The sequence below is a fragment of the Neofelis nebulosa genome, chromosome 8 (assembly GCF_028018385.1).
Source record: "Neofelis nebulosa isolate mNeoNeb1 chromosome 8, mNeoNeb1.pri, whole genome shotgun sequence".
NCBI classification, from domain to species: domain Eukaryota; kingdom Metazoa; phylum Chordata; class Mammalia; order Carnivora; family Felidae; genus Neofelis; species Neofelis nebulosa.
In genome coordinates this window covers 21,451,169-21,477,116 of record NC_080789.1, presented here as the reverse complement: position 1 = coordinate 21,477,116, position 25,948 = coordinate 21,451,169, and the positions used below count along the sequence as shown (strand labels likewise).

The following is a 25,948-nucleotide window of genomic DNA, read 5'->3' as shown; positions in this document are numbered from 1 at the left end:
AAATTTCATCCTTTTAACCATTATTATAAGTAGGAGTAAGCCCCAGGCATTAGGGGAACACAGAGGAGGAGCACCCAATTTTAAGACGGAGAACGGAGTAGTTGTTAGATGTTAAGAAACCTTTTTAGATAAGAATGAGAGAGTAGTGTTATGAAGAACAAGTACGCAAGGAAAGAGTCTGATTGAATGGAAAAGCAAGACGGTCGAGGGAACAAATATTTGTAATTTAAGGGTGGTTGGACCCCACAGTCGAATGGGCAGTGGCGGGAAATGAAGCTGAAGAGACTTCATATCCAATTCCATATTGCTTATGGTTTTGCACTTTAGGAAAGGTCACTGAACAATACTATTGTTAACACACACACAGGGAGAGAGAGAGGCACAAAGCTACAGGTTTGCTACAGGGATTAGAAGAAACTTGTAGGGACGAGTCAATCCGCGAAGTAGAGGACAAACATGCAAAGGGCGAAAAAGCACGTAGCCGTTTCCATTCTTGTTGGATCTCGCCCCGACGTAAAAGGGCTAGTCTTAGAAGCACTGCAGGACTCAAGGACCCGCCGAGAGACTGTGCAGTCTCTGACTTCCGGCGTCCTCAGTTGCTAAGGGAGACCGGAAGCGCGCTTACGCTCTGCCCATGCAAACCATAGAGTAGCGGAAAAAGAGTGAACGGAAGTGTCAGAAGGGGAAAGCGAGTGCAGTTTGGTTCACGTTAAGATGACAACCTTAGTGCTGGATAACGGAGCCTATAATGCCAAAATCGGTTACAGCCATGAAAATGTGTCGTAAGTGTTCTCTCGCTCCTTAGGACAAGACAGACCCTTAATGGTTTCACATGCTACGCTTCATTTTGGGATCACAGTAAATTGCAAATGCCCCTACGTGGCCCTAACCTGAGCCAGAGGGATGCTCTGTTTGGAGTTGGGAGACTGGGATGCTTTGAGCTGGGATTTTGGCGTTAATTTAGGCTACGCGGCCCCGGAAGTGGGACATGTGTTTCCTTTCATAACAGGAAATAGCTCAGGAAAATAGGCTTCTAGAGAAGCGGTTCCTGAAGGAGGGGTGCATACACAAAATTCATGAACCCTCAGAAATCGTGGACATTTGTGTGTATGCATATTCTTGAGGACGCAATTATGGCTTTTATCGGATTCTCGATGGGTTCTGTGACCCCCAAAAAGTTTAAAAACAATGGCCTTAATAATTGGAAACATTGAAGGCTTTGTGCCTAAGTCCTTCGTAGTGCTCAATGGCTGACCTGGTTGATAGAGTCGATTTAACAGAATTACTACAATGGCAATCAAAATATTTATGTTATATATGTAGAATATATCATGTTTACAGAGGATTTCCCCCCCTTTCTCCTTTCCTTTCTTTTTTAAAGAGGACAATCAGACCGCATAGGAATGTAAATTGATAACAGTCGTCTGGAAAATGTTTTGCAATGTGTATGATTGTTTTTACCCTTTGACACAGCAATTCTGTTATCAGTTACCTAAGGAACAAATAGGAAGCGTTTGATAAGAGTAAATACAGCATGCTCTATATTTTAGACATTGTGTATGTAGTTAAAAAAAGAAAGCAAGCTAAATAATTAAGAATAGAAAATTGACTACAATTATAATACAACCATAAGATTGACTACAATGCAGTTTTAAAAAATCATGTCCTCAAAGAATATATAAACATATAGAAAAGTGACAGCATAGTATTGTCCCAATACTATTGGGACATAGAATTGTCCCAAATCCCTCTCTCTCTCTCTGTTCCCCTCTTTCTCCACATACATGTGTACACCTGTGTATGGTTGATAGGACTCTAGTTTGTCTTTCTAACAAGATTGTAAGCTTATGGTGGGCAGCAACCATATTTAAAACTACTTCCTACTTCTGTACCTTATAACATCTTGCTAATTGAAAATCTTTGACTTCCTAGTGACTTAATTTCAATAGCTAGAACTTTGAACCTGTAAATCTTTTACCTGAGTGGTATTAAGATTTCCACATTAAAGCCAGAATGACTTTACTTGAGCCCTGACTGTCATCTATGTGGTGGCAGGATCAGCACCCACTTAGAAGAATTTTCTTTCTTTCTTTCTTTCTTTCTTTCTTTCTTTCTTTCTTTCTTTCTTTCTCTCTCTCTCTCTCTCTCTTTCTTTCTTTTCTTTCTTCCTAGAAGAGTTTCTTAAAGAGTACTCGAGAAAGATAAAGGGTCCAGTGTAAAATGTGGTATGTATTAGAACTTTAAAAAAATTTTTTTTTAATTATTTGAAGACAGAATGAGAAACACTGTGGATATTTTTTTGCGTGCAGTGGGGTGGTTAAGTAATTGCATTTTTAGGAAGTATTCAGGGAATAATTATATTATTTGTTTCTTTGTTAATAGGGTAATTCCTAACTGTCAGTTCAGGTCAAAAACGGCACGTCTTAAAACTTTTACCGCCAACCAGATAGATGAAATAAAGGACCCTTCTGGACTCTTTTATATTCTTCCTTTTCAGAAGGTAATTCAATTATATGTCATTTCTAGCAATCTAAACCTAAATTTAAAAACAATTTTTAAATGTATAATTAAGATTTAGTATGTATGGAAATATTCTTAGATCTCAGAGAACAGTTATTCAAAATTTATATAAGGTCTTATTATCCAAAAATTGAAATTAACTTGTCTTGTTAGCAATAAATGACCATGGCTTAGTTGCTGATTGTGGGTACTGAATTTTACTTGTTTATGTTAAAGTTAAATGAGATGAACACATTAAAAGTAAGAATGGAGTGGCATCTCCATATACTGATATGTCTTTTGAATCTTTGATGTTTGCTTATTGTTAATTTGTAAATTTTAGAATATTTAAAAGGAGAAAAACATGCCATTATAATTGGTTTGGAGGTAACCATAAAGAGAAATTAATGGTTTATAATATGTTAATGTCATTTTTAAATGTTCAAATATTTGTGATAATTTATACAAGAATTTTTTTAGGGCTACTTGGTGAATTGGGATGTTCAAAGACAAGTTTGGGATTACCTTTTTGGAAAAGAAATGTATCAGGTAACAAATTAGAGTATGTATTCAAATTTCTATTTCCATGTCTTATTCAAATGAAAAGTTACAGCATCAAAGATTTATTAACTACTGTTAATAAAAGAACCAATAAGATAGGATGTAAAGCTAGTTCACTCATTAATATGACATAAATAAATCTTATTGTACATGTTCATTGTATATAACAATCATATTTTTAACTTTTAAGATTATGCATATTGTGACAATATACATGTATCTGAAAAGTAATACATGCTTGAGATTATTTATGCTAAAATCTACAGGGGGAGAGTGCATGGTATGAAGGTGAATAGAGTCAGAGTTTTTACTGAATAGTCCTGTGCTGAAGTTCCTCATACTGGCTCATGAGAACCAATTAGTGCATCTCTTCCTAACTGTGTTCAGTGTTTGGTGACTTCAGGATAGCTTGAAATCGGTCTTTGTGGCCATATTTATAACTGTGGTAAGCTCTACAAATCAGGGCGCTTTTTTTTTTTTTTTCTGGAAATCTGGTTATTGAACATTTACCAGCACACACTATAAGATGGGGTGAAGGGGGTGAGATTGCAAATGTATGGACATTATTTCATATGCATTGTTAAGCCATGGAAGAGAAGACTTCTGTGGTGAGTAATACATTTGGGGAGGATGATCAGATTTCTGAATTAGGAAAATATCTGGTGATAATTATGCTAGCAGTATGGAAGACAGATCAGAAGGAGAAAAGAATGGAGGCAGAAAGGGCATTGGGAAGGCAGTGGCATGATTTCAGGTGAAAGATAAGGCAGTATGAATAGAGAGGAAAGGTCAAGCACTAATTCTAGACAGTAAGTCAAGGATTGGAGTTGAAGAGAATTGAGGTGCCTAGCTTTAACTTTTAAACATATTTCTAGTATGTATTTAAGTCACTTCATATACTGTTACTAGCTTTGATTTTTTAAAAATAAAATAAGTGCAAGCGAATAGAATTTCCATTTTGAAGTGGAATTGGAGGTTAAGAGATGGTCTGTAAAACTCAAGATTAAAATTTCACTTCACATGTCTACTATTAGATCAATTCACTATCTCATTTTTATTTTCACAGTAAAATATTTTTGTCCACATATCTGAATTGTGAATATTATGTGAGAATTTTGTGCTTTTAATATCTATAGTGTAACTTTAGGAATAGTGAGTGAATATTCAGTTTTTAATGCTTCTGAAGAGTGTGGTAGAGAATTATCTAAACATTAAATATCCTAAAGCTTCTGGTCTTTTAACTTTGAAAACAAAATAACATCCCTAATGCTTGTAATTATACTGTTCATTACTTTTACATAATGATCTTCAAGCAATTTGACAGTTCCATTTTATTAATGCTACCATTAAGAGAGTTAAAATTAAATAATAAAGTGCATGAATTTTGTGACCAAATTTTCTGGGTTCAAACCCTAGCTATGTCCCTAACTAGTTCCATGAAGCTTGGTAACTTATTCAACTCTTCTGTACCTCAGATTGCCCTCTGATTAAATGGAGATAGTAATAAGTCTTGTTTTCTATGATTATTTTGAGGATTTAATACATTTGTTTATATATGTAAAACAAGTATTTATAACTATAAAGTTATAAAACTTGTGGGATTTTTTTCTCTCATAGGTTGATTTTTTAGATACCAATATTATTATCACAGAACCATATTTTAACTTCACTTCAATTCAAGAATCAATGAATGAAATCCTATTTGAAGAATATCAGTTCCAAGCAGTCTTAAGAGTAAATGGTGAGTTAAAAATTTGATTGCAATTAAGTTACAGAAATATGGAATGAATAAAGAGGAACATTCAAAATCCAAGAATACTGGGTGACATTCTTTTAGATTTGGAGGAAATAAAATATGGGATTTAAAAATTAGATGGACTCTTAGAGATTATCTAGTCAGACTTATTTTACTTCATCTTTTTACTAGTACAATATTTTCTCCCCAGTGAAGTTACTAGCAACATATTTAAAAAAAAAAATTTTTTTTAATGTTTATTTATTTTTGACAGAGAGAGAGAGACAGAGCATGAGCGGGGGAGGGGCAGAGAGAGAAGGAGACAGAATTCGAAGCAGGCTCCAGGTTCTGAGCTGTCAGCACAGAACCCAACGTGGGGCTTGAACTCACAGACTGTGAGATCATGACCTGAGCCGAAGTTGGATGCTCACCCGACTGAGCCACCCAGGAGCCCCGCAACATTTTTTTTTAAGTTTATTTTGAGAGAGAAAGAGTGTGCACGCATGTGAGCAGGGGAGGGGCAGAGAGAGAGGAATAGAGAATCCCAAATAGGCTCAGCGCTGACAGCCCCGATGTGGGGCTCGATCCCACAAACCTTGAGATTATGACCTGAGCCAAAATCAAGAGTCAGAGCCTTGACTGACTGAGCCAGGCAGGCTCCCCAACATGTATATATTTTTTAAGTAATCTCTATGCCCAATGTGGAGTTCAGACTCACAACCCCTAGGTTAGGCGTTCCATGCTCTACTGAGTAAGCCAGCTAGGGATTCCACTAGCCACATATTTTTAATTTCTAAAAGATTATTGTTTCTGTGGTAGTTATCTTTTCTGTCACTGATGTGTTTGTTATTATTATCATTCATTGAAATAATGTTAATAGCTTACTAAGCCTGACAATATGAGGAAAAACAATCTGAAAATACCATCTAGAAGTAAGTTTGTTAAAAGCTAGAATTACATTACAGGAGTGTACAATGAAAGTATTGAAATATTTAACTTGCAGGTGTTGAGTCTGTATGAGCAATACTATACTACAATGGTTAAGAGCACAATCTTTAAAAATTTTTTTAATGTTTACTTTTGAGAGAGAGCACACACACACACACACACACACACACACAAGGGAGGCGGGGGAGGGGCAGAGAGAGATGGAGACACAGAATCCAAAGCAGACTTCAGGCTCTGAGCTGGCATCACAGTGCCTGATGCAGGGCTTGAGCTTATGAACTGTGATATCATGACCTGAGCCGAAGGCAGATGCTTAACCGACTGAGCCACCCAGGTGCCCCATGTGGATATTGTTTTAAACTAGCATATAGAAATAAAAGAAAGTTTTTGTTTTTGTGCTTGCCTTAATTTGTTACCTTTCTTTATTGCTTTAAATTAATTATACTTTTATTTAATGCAGTTTTTTCTATCTTTTTTTTAATAGCTGGTGCTCTCAGTGCACATAGGTATTTTCGAGATAATCCTTCCGAATTATGCTGTATCATTGTAGATAGTGGATATTCCTTTACACATATAGTTCCTTACTGTAGAAGTAAAAAGAAAAAAGAAGCAATTATTCGGTGAGTTGTACTTAATTTTCATGTCTTTCATAGGATAAAACTGAATGAAAGGTGTGATAAACTGAACCAAATTTGCATTCTCCCTTTTTAGGATAAATGTGGGAGGAAAACTCCTAACCAATCATCTAAAGGAGATTATATCTTACAGGTAATACTTAGCTTGAGTCCTTGGGTGGGTTGGCTGCTGGTGATGAACTTTTTAAAGTAATTTAAAATTATTTTTAAAAACATAATAAAGTAATTCTTTAACCATTAGTTGTAACTTCAGGTAACAATTGTATACTATTGCTTTAAAAACTGTATCATATAATATAAGTATAAATGATGTTCAACTTGAAAAGCTTTCTAGTAGGGTGCCTGGCTGGCTCAGTCGATGAAGCATACAACTCTTGATCTCTAGGTTGGGAGTTCAAGCTCCACATTGGATGTAGAGCTCACTAAAAAAAAAAAAAAAAAGGAAGAAAGAAAGAAAGAAAGAGAGAAAGAAAAGAAAGAAAAGCTTTCTAGCATATAAAATGCTAATGTCTACCAAAGTTTGGGTATCTCCAAACTCTAGGGAGTTTAATATGTTTATAATATTTTAAAATTATAAATGTTATAAAAACTATAAATGTTATACATTATAAAACAAATTAAAAATGCATTTAAGGGAATAAGAGTTTCAAAGGAAAATAAATCTCTACCTCCCCTTTCTGTCTCTCATGTCCGTTCCATTCCACACAAAGTATCATCTTTAAACTGTATTTTTTATATTTTTAGTCTCTATGAGCCTTAATAATATATTGCTATTTCTGTTTGTGGATTAACCAGTATTAGTTGACTGCCCATCGTTAAAAGATGAGGAATTAGTGTACTTAGCCACATCCAACTCTTCTCCTGCTCCTAAATTTTATTTATGCTATTATTTTAAATTTTATTTTGTTTAAAAATGTAAGTGGGATTTTTTTTGTTTTGTTTTGTAAGTAGGATTCTTAAATCTCAATTTCTTGCTACATTAACTTTGGCTTGTATGACACTGTCACTTTCTCTCAGTTCCCCTCTATGTCATATGAGAAAATAAGTGAATCTGCATTTCCTTCTACCTTTCCTCCCACATTTTCCTTCTTTATTCTGTCAGATGTACCATTAGTTTTTTAAACAATTTTTTTTTTATTTAAAAACATTTTTTAAGTTTATTTATTTTTGACAGAGACAGAGTGCGAGCATCAGCTGGGGAGGGGCAGAGAGAGAGAGAGGGGGAGATACAGAATCCGAAGCAGGCTCCAGGCTCCAAGCTGTCAGCACAGAGCCTGACGTGGGGCTCGAACTCACACACGAACTGTGAGATCATGACCTGGACCAAAGTCAGACGCTTAACCGACTGAGCCACCCAGGCGCCCCAGTTTTTTAAACAATTTTATTGAGAGATAATTCACATCCCATACAGTTCACCCATTTAAAGGGTACATTTTCAATGGGTTGTAGTGCATTAGAACATTTTTAGAATGTTTTCATTACCCCCAAAAGAAACCCACTCCCCTTAGCCATCCCTCGTGGCTCTAGTACATTTGTTTTTGTTTTTTAAATTTTTTAAAATGTTTATTTATCTTTGAGAGACAGAGCACAAGCAGGGAGGGGCAGAGAGAGAGGGAGACACAGAATCTGAAGCAGGCTCCAGTCTCCAAGCTGCCAGCACAGAGCCCATCATGTGGCCCAAACCCACTCAACCTGCGAGACCATGACCTGAGCTGAAGTCGGGGGCTCAACCGACTGAGCCACCCAGGCGCCCCTCTAGTACATTTGTAAAAAATTTTTTATTTTTAAATAATTACAGACCCAGGAAGTTGTAGAATAGCACATTGAGCTCTGTGTACTCTTAGTAACATCTTATATAACTATTACGATATAAAAATGATGACATTGACACTGGTATAATATTGTTACCCAGACTACAGGTAATGTTAGGTGTTCAACATTTTTTACATGCATTCATGTGTATGTATTTCCATGCAACTTTATCCCATGTATAGATTCATGTAAACACCACCACAGTCAAGATACAGAACTATTCCATCGCTCTGAAGGAACTCCTTTGTGCTGCTAATCCTTTATATTTGCTTTCCCACCGTGTCCCTCTCCCCTGGCAATCTCTAATTTGTTTTCCATTTCTGTGGTTTTGTTGTTTCAAGAAACAGAATCCTATAGTATGTAACCTTCATAGAGTCACTTTTTTCATTAAACATAATACTATACCACTTCTTCTTAATTACTGAGATAACATTTACACATTACTTTTTACTATAGTTAACTCTTCTTGCCTTGCTTATATATTAATTCTAAAAGTGGAAGGCTCATAAGTAGCATTTACAGTGTTAAGATTATGTGAATATTATTCACTGTAGAACCAAGCAGAATTGGGCTCAGTTTCAAAAGGTTTGGATATTTAGTTTCTCTATCCCATCAGATTAGAAGCAGCAAATTGGAAAGGCAGAGAAAGTTCAGGCAGATGAAGATGTTAATCAAAACCCAGACAGTCTGAGTCCAGAGCCTGTGCACTTAATTATTTCTCCATGCTGAGTGGAAAAAATTCATATATTTTAAAAAGGAAGGCTGTTGAAGTTCAGCTTGAAAAGAACAAGGTGGCAAAAATACTTAGAAACAGTTATGAGCCTCAGTGGCTCAGTTGGTTGAGCGTCAGACTTCAGCTCAGGTCATGATCTCACGGTTTGTGGGTTCAAGCCCCACGTAGGGCTCTGTGCTGACAGCTCAGAGCCTGGAGCCTGCTTCGGATTCTGTGTCTCCTTCTCTCTGCCCCTTCCCTGCTTGCACTCTGTCTCTCAAAAATAAATACATGTTAAAAAAAGTAAAAAATAAACAATTATGAGAAACAATAATGGTGAAAGGAGACTTTCTCTAGTAGATGATAAAGCATTTTAAAATTGTAATAATTAAAGTGATACTTGAATGAGAATTAAATGATAGACCAGTGAGACCAAACAGTTAATTCTGAATCAAACATGTGTTAAAAAAAAAAAAAAAAAAAAAGTAAGGTATACTAAAGAAAGCATCAGGGGGGCGCCTGGGTGGCTCAGTCGGTTAAGCGGCCGACTTCGGCTCAGGTCATGATCTCACAGTCCGTGAGTTCGAGCCCCGCATCGGGCTCTGTGCTGACAGCTCAGAGCCTGGAACCTGTTTCGGATTCTGTGTCTCCCTCTCTCTGACCCTCCCCCGTTAATGCTCTGTCTCTCACTGTCTCAGAAATAAATAAACGTTAAAAAAAATTAAAAAAAAAAAAAAAAGAAAAAAAAGAAAGCATCAGAAACCATTGAAGAGGAGATTGATTAAGAAAGGATACAGGGAAAGTTGGCTGTTTGGAGAAAAATTTTCCTTTGCTTCGTATTCTAAAGTTCAAATGGATTCAAGACTTAAATATAAAAATAAAACCACAACAAGAAAATATTTAATTAAAAGAGTAAAGTTTACAAGCCTGGAATGTATAATCCAATGAATTTTTAAAAACAATATACCCAGGTAACCAGAACACAGTTCAAGGAGAATATTACCAGCATTCTCATCCCTCTTTGTCCTCTTCTAGTCTGGAAAACCACTAATTTCAAGCATTTGTAAAGAAAACAAATACAAACATAAACCTGAGAAATTTGGAATAAATGTGACACCAAATTGTTATCTTTAATATATTAAGGGCTCTTATTGATCCATAAAAAAAGCATTACCTTGGTATGAAATGGTTACTAGATGATTCTCAGAAAACAAATGTTCAGTAGCACAGTTAATCATTAGAGTTATATACGGTCACAATATATAAATGGATAATTCTCAGACATAAAAAAAAATGTTAAACATCTGTAGTAACTACAGATTCAGTTAAAATATTTATTGAGCATTTATTTAGGAGGTTGGGATATATGGGTTAACAATAAGAGTTCCTCTGTTTCTTTTTGAAAAAAATTTTTTAATGTTTATTTTTGAGAGAGAGGGACAGAGTATGAACAGGGGAGGGTCAGAGAGAGAGGGAGACACAGAATCCAAAGCCGTCTCCAGGCTCCAAGCTGTTGCACAAAGTCTGATGCATGGCTCAAACTCACAAACCGAGAATTTGAGACCTGAGCTGAAGTTGGACGCTTAATCAACTGAGCCACCCAGGTGTCCCAGAAAAAATATTTTAAATGGTAATTATAAATTAGACTTACATTTTTCCATTTCAAATTTTACTGTTTTTATTTCCATTTAGGCAGCTACATGTTATGGATGAAACGCATGTGATTAATCAAGTGAAAGAAGATGTATGCTATGTGTCTCAGGATTTTTATAGAGATATGGATATTGCAAAGTATGTATAATAGTAATCTAAGAATCAGAAAGTTGATTCTTGGGTAATTTTATACATAGTTAATTATTTCACGTATCTCTATTTCGTTTTCCAGGTTGAAAGGAGAAGAAAATACAGTAATGATAGACTATGTTTTGCCTGACTTCAGTACAATTAAAAAGGGCTTTTGTAAGGTAATTTAAAAAATCCTCAATGACATTTCTTGAAGTGACCACCTCAGGCAGATTTGAAAAAAATCTAGTTGGGTTTGGTAGAGTCTTACAGAGTTGTTGATAACTGCTTTCCTGGTGGCCTTTTCTCCAGGCACAAGTGTATAAGTGATTAATAAATACTCATTAAAGTTATTTAGAAAAAGGACTATCAGCTGAATGATAGCACAAGGGACAAATCTGGAGATTACCTATATTATGGTTAACCCTTTTCTATTTTCTTAAGAATTAGTTTAAATCCAGTTAGAACTTGGTTGTTTTCCAGTTGTGAAAATTATTGACATAGCAGACATGACTGAATTTTACTTGTTTGGTCTGATATGATCAGATTGTAGTGGAAAAGGGCAAAATCCAGTGCACTTTCAAAGTGTTGAGCAGCAGTTTATCTTGGATGTCAAAATAATTTCTCCTTATCTTTGATCTGTTCAGGTAAACTATCAGTTCTATGTTTGGGTAAATGTGAAGTTTGCCCTTTTAGCTGGCTTGATGGAGGACTGTTGGGAAGTTAAAAATCTTTGGTCAGAAATGTAAGCATATTTCTACAAGGAAACATTTATGGTATCATTCACTGCAGTATACTTTCAAAGAGTGAAAGATAGGGAAAAGCCCAAATATCTGCTAATGGAGGAGAATAAATAAATTTTGACATGTTCATAAAATAAGCAATAGTGAAAATGAAATAGAGCTACATGATAATCATGGATAAATCTCACAAACATGTTTCTGTCTAAAACACGATGTCTTTAAGCAAGTTTTAGGAGGATATATATAGTTTCAGGCTGTGTGGAATAATAATTTATCTTATTTAAGAATATATAAGTATTGGGGTGCCTGGGTGGCTCAGTCAGTTGAGTGTTCAACTTTGGCTCAGGTCATGATCTCACGACTGGTGGGTTTCTAGCCCCGCATCTGGCTCTGTGCTGACAACTCAGAGCCTGGAGTTTGCTTTGGATTCTGTGTCTCCCTCTCTCTCTGCCCCTCCCCTACTCATGCTCTGTCTTTCTGTCTCTCTCAAAAATGAATAAACATTAAAAAAAAAAGAATACATAAGTGTGAATTAAAAGTATAAAACTGTGAATGATAACACCAAATTAAAAAGGGGAGTGCTAAAAAAAAAAATTAAAAGACAGGGGGTAGGGGAGGGCGGCTCCTGGGTGGCTCAGTCGGTTAAGCCTCTGACTCTTGGTTTTGGCTCAGGTCATGACCTGCAGTTCTTGAGTTTGAGCCCCACATTGGGCTCTGCGCTGACAATGCATAACCTGCTTAGGGTCTCCTCTCTTCCCCTCCCCTGCTCGTTCTGTCTCTCTATAAATAAATAAACTTAAAAAAAATTAAAAAAAAAAAGGAGGGAGTGATAATGTATAAAGTTGTATCAAACTAATTCATGAATACATGGGTTTTATACTTCTTTTAATTATTTATACTTTTTCATATGCCTAAAATTAAGTATATATAATATATAATATATCTATCTATCTATATATATATATATATATTTTTTTTTTTTTTTTTACCATACTATTGAAGTGAAATACAAGTCAGAATTCTGAGAAGGCTACCCAAAGCCTCATAAAATTGAAGTCATCCTGTAATGTTCTTAGAAACCGATCCTTGTGGAAGGTTGTAGGTTGGCTTTTAGAAGTGGGTGTTGGAACGAATTATGAGATCAAGTTGCTTGTTCGTGAACTGGAAGCCCAAGTTGTACTGTATTTACGAGACAGTGAAAACTGAAAATATATAGACAACACCATCTTCATATATTATTACTCATTAAAATACTCCAGTTATATAAAGCACCTTACGGATAATTTAAAGCACTTTGTAGAGTTAATGGTAGTAAAGTCATCTATATTTCTGCAGGGATGGACCCTGAGTAAAGACTCAGTGATTCCCAATTTCTCCAAACCTGACTGATTGTTGGAATCACCCAGGGCACTTGAAAAATAATCTATATCCATGTTCTTAGTTCCTGTCCCTAGAAATGCTTAGTGCTTAAGTTTGATACCTTAATCTTACAAAAATCTCTTCCAGATAATTGTACCATCAACTAAGTCTATAAATTTTTTTCTTTTTTTAAATGTATTCTCTCCTGCCCTGCGAATGACACCCTATCAGTTTACTAGACATTATCTGCTAAATGCCACCGATTTTCTCCTTGCCAGATTTTAAGCCCTGTTTACTCAAACCTGCATCTTATATAGTTAGCCAATAGAGATGTTATTCCTTGAATTGACCATTGTTTTACTCATTGTCTTTGGAGAAAAAAGGCAGAAGGTACATAATATTGTTTGCAGCTCTTTTTTTTTTTTTTAAGTTTATTTATTTTGAGAGAGAGAGAGTGAGCACAGGGGAGGGGCAGAGGGAGAAGGAGAGAGAGAGAATCCCAAGCAGGCTCTGCACTGTGAGCAAGGAGTCTGATGTGGGGCTCGAACTCAGGAACCATGAGATCATGACCTGAGCAAAAATCAAGAGTCAGATGCTTAACTGACTGAGCCACCCAGGCATCCCTGCAGCTCTTTTATTGGCCTTTGGTTTTGTGAACAATATCTGGTCATAGGCTAAGCTTAATTAACTCAGTATAGACTCCTTTTTAACTTGTGGACTTTAATATCAATTGAGTAGACAGAGTCAGTTGGCCTCAACTTGTGCTAGATGATAGAATGTTACATTGAATTTTTACTTCAAAAATAATGGTTTAATCTTTACTTTGTCAATGTTAAAATTTGTAATTTATTCACAATATAGTTGACCCTTGAACAGCTGACAACCGCCTGCCCCCATGCAGTTGAAATCTGCATATACCTTGACCCGTCCCCTTTCCCCCAAAAAACTTAACTACTACTAGCCTACTGATGACTAGAAGCCTTACTGATAACATAAAGTTGATTAACACATATTTTGTATGCTGTATGCATTATATACTACATTCTTATAATAAAGTAAGCTAGAAAAAAGAAAAAGTTATTAAGAAAATCATAAAGAAAATACATTTACAGTAATGTACTGTAAAAAAAAATCTGCATATAAGTGAACCCATGCAGTTCAAGCTGATGTTCAGAGGTGACCTGTACATGTTAAATCATGTGCATATTTGGAAAAAAAGACCTAAAAATAACAAAATACAAACAAAAAAATTATGTATATGTATCTCTTAATAATTTTAAGATTTATTTATTATTATTTTTATTTAACCACTAGGCACTCCAGTAATTTTAAGATTTAGAAACAGTTTTATTTCGTATGTGTTAGAATTAATTCTAAAGCGTATTGAGTTTAGTACTTGGTTAACTTCATTGTTGCCTGATATGTAACAACTTTGATGAGAGCTGATATGTGTTTACATTTTTTAACTTTTTATTTATTTGCTTTTATATCTGTTTATGAAATTAGAAAAATAATAACTAAATGAAATGAAAAAATTATAATTATTTGAGAGCCCTTATACTCAGAGTATCGTTAAAACTATTCAAGAGTATATTTAGGGGTGCTGGGGTGGCTCAGTCTGTTTAATGTCTGACTCCTGACTTAAGCTCAGGTCATGATCCCAGCGTTGTGTGATCGAGCCCCACACCTGGCTCCACACTGGGCATTGAGCCTGCTTGGGATTCCCTGTCTCTCTGCCCCTCTGGCTGCTCGTGCTCTCATGCTTTCTCTCTCTACAAGAAAAAAAAAAAAAAAGAGGGGTGCCTGGGTGGCTCAGTCGGTTGAGCATCCGACTTCGGCCCAGGTCATGATCTCGCGGTTTGTGAGTTTGAGCCCTGCTTCGGGCTCTGGGCTGACAGCTCAGAGCCTGGAGCCTGTTTCAGATTTTGTGTCCCCCTCTCTCTCTGCCCCACTCCTGCTTGTGCTGTATCTCTGTCTTTCAAAAATAAAAAATAAAATAAAGAAAAAAATAAAGAAAAAAAGAGTATTTTTGAGTGCTTGGAAAAAGGTACAACCTCCATTTTCTAGTACTTAATGATAGTAACAATAACAGTAATAGGCTCTGTGATATTTTTACTGATTACAACTGATACAAATTGCAATTTTCTTATCAGAAAGAGGATGCCTAATAAAGTAAAATGGACTTAAGTTGAGAAAATCAGGTTCATAATGATTATGGTAACACCTTGTGCAGAGCCATTGTAATTTAAACTGATCATTTCTTTTACAATATCGGAACAAAATTTATGAGACTGTGTGGTAATCATGGCCTACGTTGACTAAAATAGCAACTCTTCTAAATTCCTTCATTTGTCTATGTCCTAAAAAGTCTTTTTGGAGTTGTACTCTTAAAACAGAAACTACTTGTAGTTCCAGATTACGTATTAATGATTAATGGCTTTAGAGCCAACAGTCAACAAGGCTATCTAGTTCTGGCTCTTTCCCCTAGTTTAGATATTTGATCCTGGGATAGTCACATGATCCTCTTTTGTAAAATCTTGGTAATGGACTACATAATCTCTAATGTTTTGTCACTTAAATTTCTCCCAAGTTTACATCCGTTCCAGATTATTTTGAGTGTTGAAAAAATGAGTTATATCCTTTAAACCCAAGCCAGTATCACTTTTAAGTGAATTTATAAGTTAATAAATTTATAGGAAATATTTTTTATTTCTGCCTGACAAGGAAGAATACTATGAAGGAATAACACTTTTTTCTTTTGCTATTGTAATAGTAGTTTATTGGGTTAAAAGTGGTTTACAGTTTTCCTTGTTCTACCTAGAGTATTATGAAAATTATGTAATTTTGGATATTCTTATTTAAGAATAATGTTTTGAGCTTGGAATTTCCAATGATAGAATTTAGAATTATATCCAGGTTAAGAGAGGCAATGTAGTGGAAGGAAGATATTGTATGTACTGATTATATTAAAGGATGTATAATGTTCTTTAAATACATTAGTCTTTAGTAATTTTTTTAATGTTTATTTAGTTTTGAGAAAGAAAGAGACAGAGCACAAGTAGGGGAAGGACAGAAAGTGAGGGAGATACAGAATCCGAAGCAGGCTCCAGGCTCTGAGCTGTCAGCACAGCACCTGTTGCGGGGCTCATACTCATGAACCAGGAGGTCATGACCCGAGCCAAAGTCAGATGCTTAACCAACTGAGCCACCCAGGTCCCCTAGTCTTTAGTAATTATTAATATTTTTATATATTTGAGGTATTTTATACTTATATAAAGGATTGGGTTATACTCTGTTCCAGGAGGAAAATTGCATATATAATTGCAAACGAATGTCTATAACTGAATCTAGAAGAACTGATGATACTAAAAAAACAAATTTTTTTAATGTTTATTTTTTGAGAGAGAGGGAGAGAAAGAGAAGGAGAGGGGCAGAGAGAGAGGAGACACAGAATCTGAAGCAGGCTCTGGGCTCCGAGCTGTCAACAGGGCTCAAACTCATGAACTGTGAAATCATGACCTGAGCCAAAATCATATGCTTAACCAACTGTGCCACCCAGGTGCCCAAGCTGATGATTCTTAGTAAAATTGGAAAGGACCATTATTTTAATGGTATAGAATGTGGTAGAAGATTATTTAAAAAAAAAAAAGATTATTTTTTTCTAGTCTCTTCAGGAACACATCTCAGCAGTAAATAACAAGAAAATTTCATTGATAAAGTCCATGGATTTCAAAACTTATTTTTGAAGATTAAATAAATAAATTTAAATATTTAATTTTTTTTATACAAGGGAAAGGAGAAATCCTACTGAACAGAGCCACAAGGTCCAATAAACATGTGAAATAGGAGAGTAGAGGCTCCTTGCTGGCTCAGTTGGTAGAACATACAACTCGATCTCAGGGTCCTGAGTTCAAATGTCATGTTGAGCATAGAGCTTACTTAAAAATAAATAAATAAATAAATAAATAAATAAATAAATAAATAAATAAATAAATATAAGAGAGTCAAGGTAGGTAGTGATAGAAACATAAGACAGTAAATGGTTTAAAAAATTTTTTTAAGTGTTTATTTATTTTTGAGAGAGAGAGAGAGAACAAGTGGGGGAGGAGCAGAGAAAGAGGGAGACACAGAATCTGAAGCAGGTTCTAGGCTCTGAGCTGTCAGCACAGAGCCTGACATGGGGCTCGAACCCATGAACCATGAGATCACGGCCTGAGCTGAAGTCGGACTCCCAACCTACTGAGCCACCCAGACGCTCCAGAAAATGTTTTTTCAAATGTTTATTTATTTTGACAGAAACAGCATGAGTGAGAGAGCGGCAGAGAAAGAGGGAGAGAGAGAATCCCAAGCAGGTTCCATGCCATCAGTGCAGAGACTGATGCGGAGCTTGATACCGTTAACCATGAGATCATGACCTGAGGCAAAATCAAGAGTCCAACACTCAACTGACTGAGCCACCCAGGCACCTCTAGACTTAGTAAATGTTTTTTAGAGTATCTTCTTTGTTCTCTAGAAACTGAAATCGGTCTATTATTATAGGTAGGATATAAGGTCCCCTCTCCTCTTTTCTCCTTTTCTTTCTTTCTGTTTTAAAATGTGTGGAATAATTTAGCCAGATCATCTTTTGGGGAACAGCTACAGTAGAGTCAGCAATTATTTCTTCGTGTAGATTAGGCAACGGAGAAGGCCACATTTTTCTAACTTTTGAGAATCCTGAAACTTCCGAGAATATGATTAATATGTTAAAATAGCATGTTACTAAATGTTATTAGTCATATGAACTAGAAAATGTAGCTTAAGCTTTTTTATCTTATTTTTCTTTAAGCCAAGGGAAGAGATGGTGTTAAGTGGAAAATATAAATCTGGGGAACAAATTCTTCGTCTGGCCAATGAGAGATTTGCTGTTCCAGAAATACTCTTTAATCCTTCTGATATAGGCATTCAAGAAATGGGTATTCCAGAAGCTATTGTCTATTCAATTCAGAACTTACCTGAAGGTACATGAATAATTAAAGTATTGAGACGTAATGATATTTCTAAAAAAATCGCAAGCTCTGTGAGCCATAGAGAAATCATCTGAGCTTTCTAAGTAATTTTGGGCAAATGCAAAGTCTGTTTTATTTGCATAGGTTTCCAAATTCCATAGTGCACTTGAATAATTCTTACTTTATTGGTCCTAGATTAGAAATTTGATACAGGGAATGTTATTATGGTCTATTTAAACTAGAAGAAATTAGGGGTGCCTCAGTGGCTCAGTTGGTTAAGTGATCGACTTTGGCTCAGGTCATGATCTCACAGTCCGTGGGTCTGAGCCCTGCATCAGGTTCCATGCTGACAGCTCAGAGCCTGGAGCCTGCTTTAGATTCTGCATCTCCTTTGCTCTCTGTCCCTCCCCCACTTGCACTCTGTCTCTCTCTCTCAAAAGTAAATAAACATTAAAAAAAAAAACCTTGGGGCGCCTGGGTGGCGCAGTCGGTTAAGCGTCCGACTTCAGCCAGGTCACGATCTCGCGGTCCGTGAGTTCGAGCCCCGCGTCAGGCTCTGGGCTGATGGCTCGGAGCCTGGAGCCTGTTTCCGATTCTGTGTCTCCCTCTCTCTCTGCCCCTCCCCCGTTCATGCTCTGTCTCTCTCTGTCCCAAAAATAAATTAAAAAAAAAAAAAACGTTGAAAAAAAAAAAATAAAAAAAAAAAACCTTGAAGAAATTAATCTCTCCATGACTATTAAGTTGCCATGTCCATTTTAGAAAGTTTTAATTTAACTCATATTTATTTACAGAGAATCAAAATTTATAATTTAACAAAGCTATAGTTTCTAGCTATTGATGGGATTGGATTCTTCTAGTTTTATTTGGAATAATATACAGGAAGTTAACTTTTTTTAGTGTTTATTTATTAGAGAGAGAGTGGGGGCGGAGGCAGAGAGAGAGGTAGTGAGAGAATCCCAAGAAAGCTCCACGCTGTCAGTGCAGAGCACAACATGGGACTCGAACTCACGAGCTGTGAGATAATAACCTGAGCTGAAATCAAGAGTCAGATGCTTAACCTACTGAGCCACCCAGGCATCCCTACAGGAAGTTAACTTTAATGAAGCTGAAGTATGGTGCTTTTCAGTGATGTGTGAGTTCTCCTGAAGCAAGCTTCACCTACATAATTTTCTAGAGTTTTAGAGAGTACTTTTATATCTTCCACGTGTCTTCCTAGATTGGAACAAATCTAGCACTTGCAATGTCCTTTCCTCCCATTCAAAAAAAAAAAAGAGAGAGAAGAAAATCACATAATGCTATCACCTTAGTATAATTATTTCACAACTGTTTCTGTGTTGTCTCATTAATTTCACATTTTATACAAGGTTGCAGTTATTGGTATACAGCATTTTATACCATACTGCTTTAATGTCATGAGGCTCAGTGTCAATATAAGGGAACTCTGCCCCTGTTTTGTGAACAAAAGCTTTGGGTATGGTGGCTGGTATTTATTAATTGACTCCTCATAGATTTCCCCATGATGCTTAGTAGACTTTTAATACCAGCTAACAATGTGGCACTTAATGTTTGCCAGTATGTAACTTTAATGAGTGTAGAACAAAAGATGCTTTATTATTATGGATTATGGGTATTTTTCACTATCAAATGTAAATAATTATGTCTGTCTCAATGAGATAACATGGAAATTTGGGCTTCCAAGTTAAAATGTCTTGAAGACCCTCCATGTTAGCCTTACACTAGCTTACAATCTCAACCTATGGAAAGACCTCCTCCATTTTAGGGAAGAAGTATAATTATCAACTGTCTGCTTCTAGAATGTTACCCATTTATGTGTAGCTTATATGTGTATGTAACAAGTAGTTAGTAGTTCAACTCCTTCACCTTAGCCTTTCTTTTAAAGATCTGTGAGGTCATATTTCATTCTGTTTGATGTGTCAATTTCTGTAAATTTTAACCTCATTATGAAATCTTATAAATAATTCTTATGGTTATTAAAAAAGTGTATAGTTTCCAAACCAGTTACTATAACTGATGGCTTTTACTTAAACCCTCATATTCGTCTTTCCAGAAAGATAAGTAAACAGATTTTCTGATGCCTTTTTTTCTTCTTCTATTTCCCACCCCCCCCCCCCCACCCTTAAAGAAATGCAGCCGCATTTTTTTAAGAACATTGTTTTGACAGGAGGAAATTCCCTTTTCCCGGGATTTAGAGATCGGGTTTACTCAGAAGTTCGATGTCTCACTCCAACAGATTATGATGTTTCAGTTGTGCTGCCTGAAAAGTAAGTGTTGGCTGATAGATAAAACATGGAAGTCATTTTGTAGGTAAAATGGTCAATAGGCAGACGAGTTTAAGCCTGGTTCTGGCAGGTTTATTTCACTTTTGGAATCCTCATTTTCCCTTTCTCAAAAATTGAATTAATAAACCTGATATTTCAGTGGACTAAATGGGATGAAGTATGTAAAGTGCCAGCCATAATGGTTGGTACATAATGGGTGCTCAATTAATATAAGATAGTATCCATATAGTAAATCAATCCTCATTCCTAAGAGATTTTTACCGGCAAAGCAATCAGGTTATAGTCTGATTTTTTTTATCTAAGATGTGTCATTTCTTGACAGTTTCTATCAAGAATAATAGAAATGTAAGAACTAACCATGAAGATAAATTATGTCAATTTGTAAGTTGTTTTGGAATGTTTTAAGACAATTGTTAAAAATGGTTTCCCCTGCTATCCAAAAGTAGAACATTCCTTTGAAACCTTTTGTAAGTCAAATGGTCTAAAATGAAGAAGCAATTACTATTAACTTATATAGAAAAATTTTGAGCATTTGCAGACCCAAAGAATAATTTCTCTTAGGCTTTTTGATACCTTAGGACACATCTTGCTAACAGATATGCAAAATAAATGGAGGTAATGCATAGATGCTCACGGATGCAGTTCACAGCTATAGCAGCTCAATGCTGAGATGCCGTGTGTAGCTCCTGGGGAGAAGCTTAGCGGTGCCATTCTTGCTGCTTAGGTGTGTGCCGCCTCTGTAATGGCTCGCTGCAAAATGAATGCTGAATGCTGTTTTGCTTTTTGCCTTTATTTGGAAAAGCAAAAATCCTTTTCAGTTAGCAAAAAGAGGTACTAATGTAGTCTCTTGTAAAAGTGAAGTGGCGTAATGCAAACTTTTGAAAAATGGGATACCTGTATTTTAGTAAACTTTTATGTTTAAGTAGCCTTTTTTTTTTTTTAAGTTTATTTTGAGATAGAGCATGCAGGAGGGGCAGAGAGAGAGGAAGAGAGAAAGAATCCCAGGCAGGCTCTGTACTGTCAGCACATGGTCAGTGTGGAGCCCAATGAAGGGTTGGAACTCACATACTGGGAAGTCATGAACTGAGCTGAAATCAGAAGTTGGAGACTTAACCGACTGGAGTCACCGACATGCCACAGTGGTCATTTTTTTTTTTTTTTTGATTCAGAAATCTTTTATATCTACCCACTATCCCGTTTTATGAGAAAAACAGGTATCATTACACTTTTGTGGAGAAAAAAAATAAGGTATAATTTTAGAACCTTAAGAAAGCTTATAGGGGTGCCTGAGTGACACCACTTGAGCATCCGACTTCAGCTCAGTTCATGATATTGTGGTTCGTGAGTTTGAGCCCCACATCAGGCTCTCTGCTGTGGCTCTCTGCAGAGGCCACTTTGGATCCTCTGTCCCCCTTTTTCTCTGCCCTTTCCTCACTCTATCTCTTTATCTCAAAAATAAAAAACATTAGGGACGCCTGGGTGGCTCAGTTGGTTAAGCGGCCGACTTCGGCTCAGGTCATGATCTCACGGTCTGTGAGTTCGAGCCCCGCGTCGGGCTCTGTGCTGACAGCTCAGAGCCTGGAGCCTGTTTCGGATTCTGTGTCTCCCTCTCTCTGACCCTCCTCCATTCATGCTCTGTCTCTTTCTGTCTCAAAAATAAATAAACATTAAAAAAAAATTAAAAAAAAAACATTAAAAAAAAGGCTTATAAGTCCTCCTGTTCAATGTTTTTACTTTGTAAATAAAGAAATAAGGGCTCGTGATTTAGCAGAGGCTTTACAATAAGTTAATAGCAGTGGCCAGGCTAAAACCTAGTTCTCTTTATCTTGAGTCAGGAGCAAATACATGTCTCTTACCAAATATATGTCTAAATAACGCCCCCTCCCCACTGTCCCAGTCTTAAGTGGCAGAGTTAGAAATAAGACCCCATATACCTGGCTCTTAATTAAAAAAAAGTTTTTTTTAATGTTTATTTTTTGAGAGACAGATAGAGACAGAGTGTGAGCAGGGGAGGGGCAGAAAGAGAGGGAGACACAGAATCAGAAGCAGGCTCCAGGCTCTGAGCTGTCAGCACAGAGCCTGACACAGGGTTCAAACTCATGAACTGTGAGATCATGACCTGAGCCGAAGTTGGATACTTAGCCAACTGAGCCACCCAGGCTTAATTTTAGAGTCTTGTTTTAAAGGAAAATAGAATTTTTCTAAATCAATAGCAGTTACTAGAAGGCCCTTGTCTGCTCACTTAATTTATCGCTATCAGATTAAAGAGTAAACAATTGCTGGATATTGTAATGATTATCAGCATAATGTCCATATACTTTGCATACTGGATTTTCATCCTGTTTATTTATTTTATTATTATATTTTCCACCATGTCTCTTTATTTCCCACACTTTTATTTTGTTTTGTTTTGTTTGCCCCACATGTTTTTCATCCTGCATTTTAAATGGAAGTCATCACACATTACATGCCAAGGGATCCACAGAAAGAGTTTTCATTCTTTTATTCATCAAGTCTTTATTGCATATCTGTTTTACATATACATATATAAATGTTACATGTATGGAATACAATAAGGAAAACATTTATTAGCTTTTCACCATTTTTCAGATTTTAAACTGAATTGGGAGAGAGGAACATTAGAAACAGAATTGAGTCATAACATAAGGTATATAACCTTGGTTAGAAATAAAACCAAACTGGATGTTTTATTTATTTATTTATTTATTTATTTATTTATTTATTTATTTAAATTTTTTAAAATGTTATTCATTTTTGACAGACAGAGAGAGACAGAGAACAAGTGGGAGAGAGGGTGGAGGAGATTGGGCAGAGAGAGGGAGACACAGAATCCGAAGCAGGCTCTAGGCTCTGAGCTGTCAGCACAGAGCCTGACGCTGGGCTTGAACTCACAAACCAAACTGGATGTTTTATATGTCCCAATTTTACTTAATGTCTTTGTCCTACCATGTAGCTGTGTATCATGCGCTGTGTTTCCTAAATGTTTCATTTATTAGAAGAAAGCGTAGCAGCAAAAGCACTGAAAGCACTGAAAACCTCTCTGAGCCTCATTTTCCAAATCTGTAAAATGTTATAGTATGTTGTTTCATGGGTTGCTGTGCAAATTAGTGAGGTGACATATCTTTGCCACATACAGAATTTAGATTCAGTTATGACAGTGTTTTTCAAACTTTTATGAATTTTTGATCTTTTGCTTATAATCTTGTTTTTTTAGAAGTAGAGAGGGTCCATAAATTCAGGGTACAAGTTAAAAAAAAAAAAAAAAGAAAGAAGCCACTTAGTTGTACTAGTGACCAAGGTTCTTTTCTTTAATAGTTTGCCTTATTCCTATGAAGCATATGCTTTATTTTTACACTTTGTTTTCTGTTAAATCAGGTTGGGTAGAGATTGCCACGTTTTAGCTACTAATGAATCTTTTCTGCATTTCAGTTCTGTAAAATCATCTGGGTTCATTTATTTTAACTTTATTTTTAGCCCTATTACTTATGCCTGGGAAGGTGGAAAATTGATATCGGAGAATGATGATTTTGAAGATATGGTAGTAACAAGAGAAGATTATGAAGAAAATGGACATAGCGTCTGTGAAGAGAAATTTGATATTTAAGAAACATTCTGAATTAAAGTTTTGAATGGCTGTGATCGAAAGGTTTAATTTCAGTGTTCTTTTTAAAGTAGGTTAAGGATCTGTGTTACCTTTCATCCTAAGATTAGATCTTAAACTTATGTGAATACTTTGATCCTCAGCTAATTTTCAAAGGTTGCTTAGCTAAGTTATTACAGTAAACTGTATCTCAGCTCATATTTTCATTTAAGAGTTAGACTACCATAACAGTGCTTACACTATTCCTGAGACTAGGTTATCTTTCATTAGAAGAGTAAATGCATTTTGAATTTAATTCTTTATAGCCGAGAGCGCAAACATAACTGTCTCACTGGTCAGTTTTCCTTGGAAAGCTGTTTTGTGTTACTATGAATAGGGAGGGATTGGCTAAAATGTTTTCTGGCTGATATGATTTCTCTTTTAGAACTAAGTAGTTTATATAAAAATTGCCATTTTTATTCATACATACTAAAGTTGGGAAGACTAATCTTATTTGTGTTTAACATTTGGTTTTTATTTAGAATAAATTGGAAAGGGTGGAAACTAAAGCCAATGTATTAAAGTGTTTTTTGATCAGTATTATGTTGGCAGAAATGTATTATTTCACTCACAAAAATGCTGTACCATTTTTAGGATGAAAAGAAATTTGAAGTTAACTTAGGGTTGGTCAAAAACTCTTGAGACAAATGTTAGTGAGTGTTTTGTTTTAAAAACTTTATATAGAGGCACATTTACACACAAAAAACCTCTTGTATAATCCACAGTAAGCATATTAAGGTGTTAAAAGTTACAGATTTCCAATTTAAGGAAACAGGTGGCAATGACATTAATGAATGGATCAGGTAGGCTTTGCTTGCAAACAGGAGAAACTCATTGGGCTATCCTAAGCAAAACAAAATTTATCAGTGGGACAAAGGGGAGCTTATCAAATCTAAAGAAAAATGACCAGCAGCCTTAGGAAGGATGAAAACCAGGATAACCTTAGGAATGTAGGTTACAGAAACTGAGTGAGAGACAATCCTTTTAGAGCCCTGCCATCAAAATATCTCAGCTTCTCTATTTTCTATCTTATATAGTTATGCTCATGAATCAAATTCCTACCAGTTTCTTTATGCTAGTTAGTATCATGCACCTATCCCATGGCTTCAGGGACTTTGACAGTACTACTAAGATAGCATAGAATAAAGGAAGGTAGTTTCCCAAAGGAAAATTAAGATGAAGAGACAGATGCTGATCAGAGTGAAAGAGCTGTTAATTACAATTTTATTTGGATCATGTTGGGTTAGGGCCTGGTCAGTCCTTCCTAGACTTAGGCTGGTTATCATTACAGAGTTGCAAGTAGAGTGTTTGTGTGATACCCAGTTATGAGCATATAATCTGAATAGTGTAGCAAGAAGATACTGATAGCATAAAATAAATTTTTGCAGCCATACAGTGTAACTGTTAGAATTTCAAGATGATGTGGTTGGAGGTAAAAAAAAAAAAAAAGGCAAATCCCCATTTATAGGACTTTCCTTGACTTGTCAGGACTTCATGTTGGACAGGCAGAATACTTATCATCATTGACCAGGTGTTTTCCTGTGAGGAACAAACATTCCTGAAAGATGCATTACCAAAACATGCCCTGGCCTTGAAGTCTTCTGTTATGTTCTGCTGAGAATGATTTTGTGTGTGTGTGTGTGTGTGTTTGTGTGTGTGTGTGCGCGCGCATATGCTTACTACAGTCAACTAATTTCTGTAGGCAGTGTAGGTATCATAGTGGTCATCTTTGAGACACTAAACATTCGTTTCTGAAATTAATGAACATAGTCCTTACTCCTCTATTTCTAGAGCATTGAAACTCCCTTCCATTTCAATACCTATCTAATTTAGAAAGCTTATTGCTAGAGATTTTGTTTTAATATTATACAATAAGTTGAGTTCAAAGAGAACCTTTAACATTATTTATAAATAATAACATTGAGGTGATTCATTAAAGATATCTATTATTTTGGAAAGATAGTCATAAAATCCTAATTTACAATTCATAAAAAGTAGGATGAGAACTTAGCCACATCAGAGTTTATAATTTTTTTTCAAGTTTATTTATTTATTTTGAGAGAGAGAACACAAGAGGGGAGAGGGGCAGAGAGAGAGCAAAGGTGAGAGAACCCCAAGCAGGCTCCCTGCTGTCAGCATAGAGCCTGATGGGGCCTGATCCCCCAAACTGTGAGATCATGACCTGAGCTGAAGTCATATGCTTTAACCCACTGAGC

General features: G+C 35.9%; 1 protein-coding gene across 1 annotated transcript; it reads left to right on the top strand.

Moving 5' to 3' along the window:
• The first annotated feature begins 645 nt into the window (after positions 1-645).
• ACTR6 (actin related protein 6) lies at positions 646-24,272 on the top strand. Its single transcript, XM_058741663.1, has 11 exons — positions 646-782; positions 2,383-2,500; positions 2,980-3,048; positions 4,678-4,801; positions 6,228-6,363; positions 6,455-6,511; positions 10,595-10,693; positions 10,788-10,866; positions 17,612-17,783; positions 19,915-20,053; positions 23,567-24,272. Exons 1-11 carry the CDS (start codon positions 715-717, stop codon positions 23,694-23,696), a joined length of 1,191 nt encoding a protein of 396 aa, XP_058597646.1. The 5' UTR covers positions 646-714; the 3' UTR covers positions 23,697-24,272.
• The last annotated feature ends 1,676 nt before the right edge of the window (positions 24,273-25,948 follow it).

Bases quoted from the DNA above. Each gene is read 5' to 3' on its own strand.
- ACTR6 (XM_058741663.1), top strand. From the start codon at position 715: ATGACAACCTTAGTGCTGGATAACGGAGCCTATAATGCCAAAATCGGT. The intron at 6,364-6,454 runs GTGAGTTGTACT...CTCCCTTTTTAG, and splicing joins AAAAAAGAAGCAATTATTCG to GATAAATGTGGGAGGAAAAC. The intron at 17,784-19,914 runs GTACATGAATAA...CCACCCTTAAAG, and splicing joins AATTCAGAACTTACCTGAAG to AAATGCAGCCGCATTTTTTT.